The sequence below is a fragment of the Glycine max genome, chromosome 15, assembly GCF_000004515.6.
Source record: "Glycine max cultivar Williams 82 chromosome 15, Glycine_max_v4.0, whole genome shotgun sequence".
Taxonomy (NCBI): Eukaryota; Viridiplantae; Streptophyta; class Magnoliopsida; order Fabales; family Fabaceae; genus Glycine; species Glycine max.
Window position 1 is genome coordinate 12,666,592 of NC_038251.2, and position 7,814 is coordinate 12,674,405.

Here is a 7,814-nt window from a genome sequence, read left to right on the forward strand (position 1 = left end):
TCAAATGGATGAAATGACAAGACAGTTATGAATTATATTAAGAGTTAAGACTGCCCCTATGAACATGATTTCTTTGGAATAACATGACTACCTCCACTAATGGAAGTAAAAATTGATAGTTATAAGTATTTGTGTAGGGTGAAGTTATAACTATTTGAAATGAATTTTTTTCCTCCCTCAATTCAGTAGAAGCATACCAACCATTAAAAACTCTCCAGTTGTGTGTCAATTTGTCAGAGTTCTGATTTGAAAAGCTATTGAACATTTACCAAGAAGATATTCTAAATTGCATGAGCTTGAAAAATATATTTATAAATGAAGCCCGAGACGGGAGAACAGAAAATAGTTATTATATATGCACAAACAATACTATAAAATAGGTATCTATTTATATTTGTAATAGATAGCATTGATAATTTCAATACAGAAAACTCCAACAATTTTATACTAGAAATTCAGTCTCTTAGGGTGCCATTGGGCATGATTCTCAAACCATCATCAGAACCAAGAGAAAAAGTATCTAAGAATAACAGCTAATATGCAAAATCTATGTATAAACTCAGATTATATTTTGATTCCAAAGATAACCTTTCTTGAATATATTAAAAAATAAAAAAAAAATCAAGAAAAGAATTACAGTCCATATTGACATAACTTATAATCCAGCAACAGATTCAATACATAAATTTGTTACCGCATTCAATTTATTTCCCCTTATTAGTGATAAGCTCATCTTTCATATGAGAGCTTAACGGCAGAGACATGCCAAACCAGATCAACAGAAAGAACAACACAAGAAAAATCTTAAACAAACTGAAGAAGACAAACATCACGCATGTTAGCTCAGGGACTACGGGATCTGACTTAACATTTACATGAATCTTATCTTTTGCAATGTCAGTGTGTTTAAACATAATGCAGATTCACGCAGAATAAATTCTTTTTTCATTTACATTTGAATTTTTAGATAAAACTAGTTGCAAGATAACAAAAGTGTATCTATAAATTAGATACCTCGCACACCTTCTTCATTATAATATCCAATCAGTGAGACAAGATTTCAATGATTTAACCCTGATAAAAGCACAATCTCAGCCGAAAACTCTTTGTTCTTTGTAAGGAACCATCTTAGCTCCTTTAATGGCCATAAAAGTTTCATAAGATAAAACGCCTTTATAGACATTGCCATAACCTCCTTGGCCAACTTTAATTGAGATATTAAATTTGTTAATACGTAGCAGCCTTATCATTACATCAAAACTCTCTCAAAATATATATATATATATATATATATATATATATATATATATATATATATATATATATTAATTATTTTTATTTAATATCAAATTACGTAACCTTTTGTTTGTCCATTTTAGTAATTCTATTAAACGAAAGCACTTACACATGTAACATACAATACCAACCAAATGACAAACAACACTTAATCATTTGAAAAAGGACTTAACTAGATGTACATCCAAACACAAAATGAGTTATTTAAAAGCAGTCTCTGACATTATCACTTTTCCAAGAAACTCTTCTCTTATTAGTAGTACTTTCTAAAAAAAGCTCATCCAAACAGTCCTTACTTCATCTAGAACTTGCTCTTAATTCACGAAACTTATTTAACTTGAGAGCTGCAAATACATAAAGCCAGTCTAGAGTATGATCCAGGGTCTGAAAATATTTGTGTCTCCATGCTCTACTGACGAGCAAAGAATACCAAACTCTGCAAAAACCAACAACGTATTCAACTCCCATCCCAAGATAGAGAGACTCATTTTAAGAGTCGTTTGCTCCACCTTGCTTTGCCTTGTCATGATTTGCTTCCTCATCAGAGCTATTCTTTATTAAGGGAGGTCCACAAAGTTTGGGATTCCCTGCATAGCTCCATGAATAAAAAGTCTGAAGCAGAGTCCTTAATGGGCTTCAGGAACTTCACCTGAAAGATTATTGTAGGAGAGATCAAGGATCTCCAAATTTTTCATGCCACCAATGTTGCTGGATATAATTCCCATGATACGATTTCTACACAAGTTCAAAGATACAAATTGAGTGAAGCCAAAAATTTCTGTTGAAATTTCTCCAGACAGGTTGTTTGTTGAAAGATCAAGACTTCCAAATAGCCAAGTACCCCGATGCTCCATCTCCGAACCTTTTAAAAACAAATCAACACTGAACTGATAATGGCTCATTCTTCTTGCACCATCCATGGAAGTGATGTTGAACAGACAAGGAGGAATAAATCCAGAAAGTTTGTTTTGTGGTGGAATATTGCCAGTAAATTGATTGCACCTTAAAATCATCCCTTGCATGCTCTCTGGCATCTTTGTTGGTACAACACCAGCAAAATGATTTTCTCCAAGGTTGATTAGCACCAATGATTTAAAGTTTGAAATGTCCAGTGAAACATCCCAGACAAGTTGTTCTTCTGCAAATTCATATTAACAAGTTCATTTCACGAACCCATTGATGGAGGAATTTCACCACATATCTTATTGCTGTTAATGTTAAGGAAAGTTAATCCACTTCAATTCTGCCAACAATCAGGAATTACTCCGGTCAAAAGATTATGTGATACATCCAAGTAATCCATTGTATTTTCTTCCCTACCCAATTGAGAGCACAACAAAGAGGAGATGGGTCCAGAAAAGGAATTTCCAAGTCCTCATCCATATTGGCATAACTTAAAATGTAGTGGCAGATTCAATACAGGAAATTGTTACAGCATTCAATGCTTTAGTGATGTGAGTCCTTGGGTCGGTTACTCCATACTTTCCACTGTCCTATTTATAGAAATTTGGAAATGCTTTAGTGATGTGAGTCATATTAGCATTAAAATCATATTAGTTTATGGATCAATAAGGTACCTTTTTCTCAGTTCTGAGGTTTCCACACAGTCAGGATTGAATATTAGTTTGGAGCATAATCAATTTTCCAAACCATGTAAACTATATCTATGTGCATAGCAAATTAAACATGTTAATCAACACATCAGAGATCCAAGTTTAGCCAGTTTAAATCAGTTTCATTTAATATGAAACATGTTAATCAACACATCAGAGATATAAGTTTAGCCAGTTTGATTCAGTTCCATTTAATATGAAACATGTTAATCAACACATTCAGAGATATAAGTCAGAGCTATAAATCTACACTATAAGTCTACTATATACATATAAACTATACCGTTGTAAGTCTTCACTTTGTCCAAGTGAAGAATAACAACTACATTGTCCACGACTCCAGTAGCAAGAAATGTATTCAGCTCATCAACATACTTTCCAAAAAGAGTGATTTCTACCCTATAACTATAATAAAGTGATTACGGCCAAAGATTGTGAGTGCATAATCAATTTTCCAAACCATTAAATTATATAATGCTAAATTTTAATTACTTAAATTTCAAAATTAAATATGAAACGGATAAAACAGCAAAATATGAATACCCATCAGCTTCAACACAAATGACATTCATTTTAGTCTTCTTCCCATCCTTATCCAGTTTTCTCTCAAGTCTGAAATTGTGAATGCACTACAACATATTTTGACCTTACCCACTAAGTCATCTGTGTCATAACCTTCACCCATCACCGTAGAAATACTTACGAAATCATATAACTTTGCAGGAATAACACTGCTTGCGACCTTAAAAACCTTGGTTGAAAAAAGAAAGTTGATCTTGTACTTATGGTGACTGGTTTTGTAAGTATAGAAGTGTAGAGAAGATGTGTGTTGTTATCATTTATTTATAATCATAGGTATAAGATAATTAAGGAAACAAAGAAAAATGAGATATGTTCAGATATACCCAATTTTCCTATTACATTCAATCACATCAAATCCTATATTTAACATTTTCCATCAAGCTCGAGCATATATGTCATATGCACCTAACTTTTTACAAATATAATCAAAGCGAGACTGCTTGAGAGATTTAGTGAACAAATCTGTCAGTTGGTCACTAAAGCTCGTATGATCCTGCATAAGTTCAATTACTTCAAGTATCTTTACAATGGATGAAAGATAATATCTAAAGCAAGACTGAAAAGAATCAAGAAGACATTTCAAAGCTTAGTGATGTAAGTTCACAAACCAAAAATTGTGTTATTTCTAGAACTTGAAGATAAATTTAACAAACTTAAAGATAATAATTTGAAGAGTACAATTAACTAAAAAGCTTATATTCAAGATGCAAATGTGGGCTGAAGTTTATTTGGGTGAATTACATAACTTTTGGGCAAAAAAACTAATTAAGGTCCATTTTCTAATTATCCTATGAATTTTTATATTTATTTATCATGTAATAATTTAAGATGACTCATGATATGTTTTGGGTCAGGTTTAATGTTTTTTAGGCTTCCTAAGCCATTATATTAGTTAGTGGGGTTTTTATTCCTAATAGAAAATAAATATAAATAGAATTTAATTTTTATTGGGAATTAATTCTTAGTGACATATTTAGTGGAAATCCTAACCTATAAATAAGAAAAATTTTGTAGTTTTGAGATAGATTGAGTTTGAATGAAAATTTGAATTTCTTCCTTTGTGAGAGCTTTCTTTGGATTTTGGACAAAGAATTAAATTTGATCTTATTAAGGTAACTTGTGGCGATCAAACCTATGACTTATCACTTATTTATTTCTTTAGTGTGACATGAGTATTCTTTTTTAAATAAACTAAATTAATTTTCATCTTGAGTGTGACATGAGTATTCTTTTCAATCCTTTTTAAATTTGTCTAATTCTAATTTTATTTTTATTTTTTTGAGAAAACTTAAATTTTCATTCAAATTTCATCTGCCTAGTTACAAACTTTGAGGCTACAAACTTTCTCCTACTTAGGAGAGGATTTCCTCTAAATAAATTTATGAGAATCAAATTTACAATTGAAAAGAGGAATAGCCACCCCGAAATTCGCTGGCAAGGCCAACCCAAAAAATTGGTACGATTCTGGAAGCGATAAGATTAGAAAAACAACTCTGCAAATTGCAATGTCATTTCTTTCTATAATCAATTCAACCGAACCATCATTTTTTATTATACCTACCAATTAACCAAAATATCAGTCGCACAACAGAAAAAATTGATCCAGCTTTATCATCATCATATCCCCAATAGCATGAAACCTTTTCTTTTTTTCTCTCGTTTATCAATCAATAGAATAGAATCGAATAGTGAGGAAATCACAGGCTGTATGTTATACTTTATATCATAGCAGTTAAATACAGAGTCAGGTAATGAGAGGTATCTGAAACAAATACTAATAAGCAATCTCATAGAACATCATTACGCAACCGAAAAAGGCAAAAAGTGAAATCCAGAAATATAAAAGAAAAAAAAAAATACAGGGTTGATTGAAAAACTGAAAATTAAAAATCAAATCCACCAGCATCATCAAAGCCCGCATCATATTCAGCAGCATCAGATACCATGTCTCCGATCAACATTCCACCCAAGGCACCACCAAGCAATCCTGCTCCCAATCCCATTCCAAATTTGTTCTTCTTTGGTTTCTGAGCCTGAGGTGGGTACCCATATCCGGATTGTTGTGGATATCCATAACCCGACTGTTGTGGGTATCCATAACCGGTCTGAGGTGGGTACCCATATGCTGCTTGAGGTGGGTATCCACCATGCACCTGCTGAGGTGGATACCCATATCCCGTCGCCGCATATTGCTGCGGCGGGGGAGGGTGTGGCGTACCATAGGGCATCGAACTGGATCCCGCCCCAGCAGGAGGATAAGCCATCACCGGCTCTTGTCCCGCCTTGGCCGCTTTGGGTGTCTTGGCGGCCGGGGCGGGAACATGTTCGCCGAATTTGTAGGAGAAATTCAAGGATCCCTTGGATTTTCTTGATTGCTTCATCACCTGATAACTGACTTGGCGGAAGGAGCTGTCATCGCCGGGGTTATCCAGGAGTTCCCTGAGAGGAACATGGACGGTGCCGATGACGGTGTCGCCGAGGGTGCGGTCGGAGATGAGCTTGATCTCAAGAGATAAACGATTTTCCTTCGCCAGCGATTCGTTGACAGAGAATTTCACGGGGTAGTTCCACGTGGGGTTGCTGCCGGCGTCTTTGTGGACGTGGGTGGTGGCGCCCTGAGGGTGGAGAGGGTCACCGGAGAGCGAAACGGCGGCGTATACGTCCATCTTGGAGAAGAGATTAACATTCTTGATGTCCTTTGCGGATATGATGTTGAGTTCTAAGGTTCTGTATTCCATGGTCATGGCAGAGAGGAAGAGTTTTTGAGGATTTTGTATAGAACTGAATGAATATATGATCACTGAGGGAGAAAGACTTTGATGGGTTTTGTTTGGAACTGAAACTTGATGGTTATGTATCCTTTGGAACTGAATGAATGACTATATATATATATATATATATATATATAAGTTCGAGGAATTACAGGGAGAACTTGATATTTAGGAACCTTCTGGGTAGGTAGCTACTTTAAATTATTATCATTATTCACGCGTATTGCTATTTTTAATTTTAGTTAATAGTTCCCGTAAAAAAAAAATGTTATATTTTTCCTTTCATGCCTTATCCCATTTATGAAAGGCGGTTTTGTACTTTTTTTATCTAGTTCATTCATCTTGCTTGATGTTTAATATATTTTACTAAATTTCTGTAAAAAAAAATATTTGACTAAAGATTCTGTGTAAAAAAAAATATTTGACTAAATACAAGAGATTGAGAAATAGAAAAGGCAACAATCATAAGAGATAGTATTTTGGTAATGATTTGGTGCATCCTAATGTCGTTTAATGTATTTAAAATAGGCTGGAAAAATTCACCAAAAAAGCTGGAAAACGTGAAAAAAATTAATATGTTGAACTTAAGAAAAATAACAAGCCTTTTATGTTGCAATTGGTGGTTTTACTTTGCATTATTATTTTTTAATTTAATTATCTATTTAGTCTCTATAATTTTTAAATTTATTTGTTTTAGTCTTTATAATTAATAAGTGAATTTTTTTAGTCCTCAAAATTTATATTTTAATTTCTAAAAGTCTTTGTCGTTAAAAAATTTTAACTGTAACAACTTTTTGGAAATTAAAATATAAATTTTAAGATTAAAAAGTTTAATTATTAATTATAAAAACTAAAAGAAATAAATTTAAAAATTATAAAGATTAAATGAATAATAAAATTTATTTTTTATAATGATTGATTACATACCCTAACTTTTTTGAGATAGTATAAACTAATATTATTATTTTGAACTAGAATGTTTTTCAAAGACATTCAATAAGAATATTTTTAAAGATTTGTTTTTTTATGATAAGGATATAACAATTTATGGATGCAAGATAATAGTATAATAATAGTTTAAGTACAAAATAAGTTTTAATTTTATCCATACATATAACATAAAAAATCATTTAATAATAATAAAATAAGAAATGTTAGCGATATTTTGTTGACACTCTTTTTAATACTTTTTTTTGTGATTGATTGAATTTTTTTAAAATTATTAATTTTAGTATATTTATATCTAAATTGGAAGAGAATCATTAAATGATAGGTAAGACTCATTAAGATTAATCATTTTTTAATAAAATTTAGTCAACTATAAGAAAAATATTGAAAAGAGGATGTCAGATTAGAGTGTAATAATGTTTCTCTCATAAGATATAATATAAATTATGTTTAAATGACAAAACTATTGATATGTTAAAATTCATATAATTTCTAATAATTAACTTTTGATTTTTTAAACAAATTACAAAATTCATAAAAAAAATATAATGTTAACTAAAGTATAAAAACTCATTATATTTTGTAACAACTTTTCTTAAGATTA

The 7,814-nt window shown here is 31.8% G+C and overlaps 1 protein-coding gene and 1 pseudogene across 1 annotated transcript; both read right to left on the reverse strand.

Moving 5' to 3' along the window:
* Positions 1 to 1,592: 1,592 nt before the first annotated feature.
* LOC112999631 (receptor-like protein EIX2) lies at positions 1,593 to 2,245 on the reverse strand (annotated as a pseudogene).
* A 2,935-nt stretch (positions 2,246 to 5,180) lies between these two features.
* On the reverse strand, positions 5,181 to 6,368 carry SRC2 (SOYBEAN GENE REGULATED BY COLD 2). Its single transcript, NM_001249730.2, has one exon. It carries the CDS (start codon positions 6,233 to 6,235, stop codon positions 5,375 to 5,377), a length of 861 nt encoding a protein of 286 aa, NP_001236659.2. The 5' UTR covers positions 6,236 to 6,368; the 3' UTR covers positions 5,181 to 5,374.
* Between the last annotated feature and the right edge of the window lie 1,446 nt (positions 6,369 to 7,814).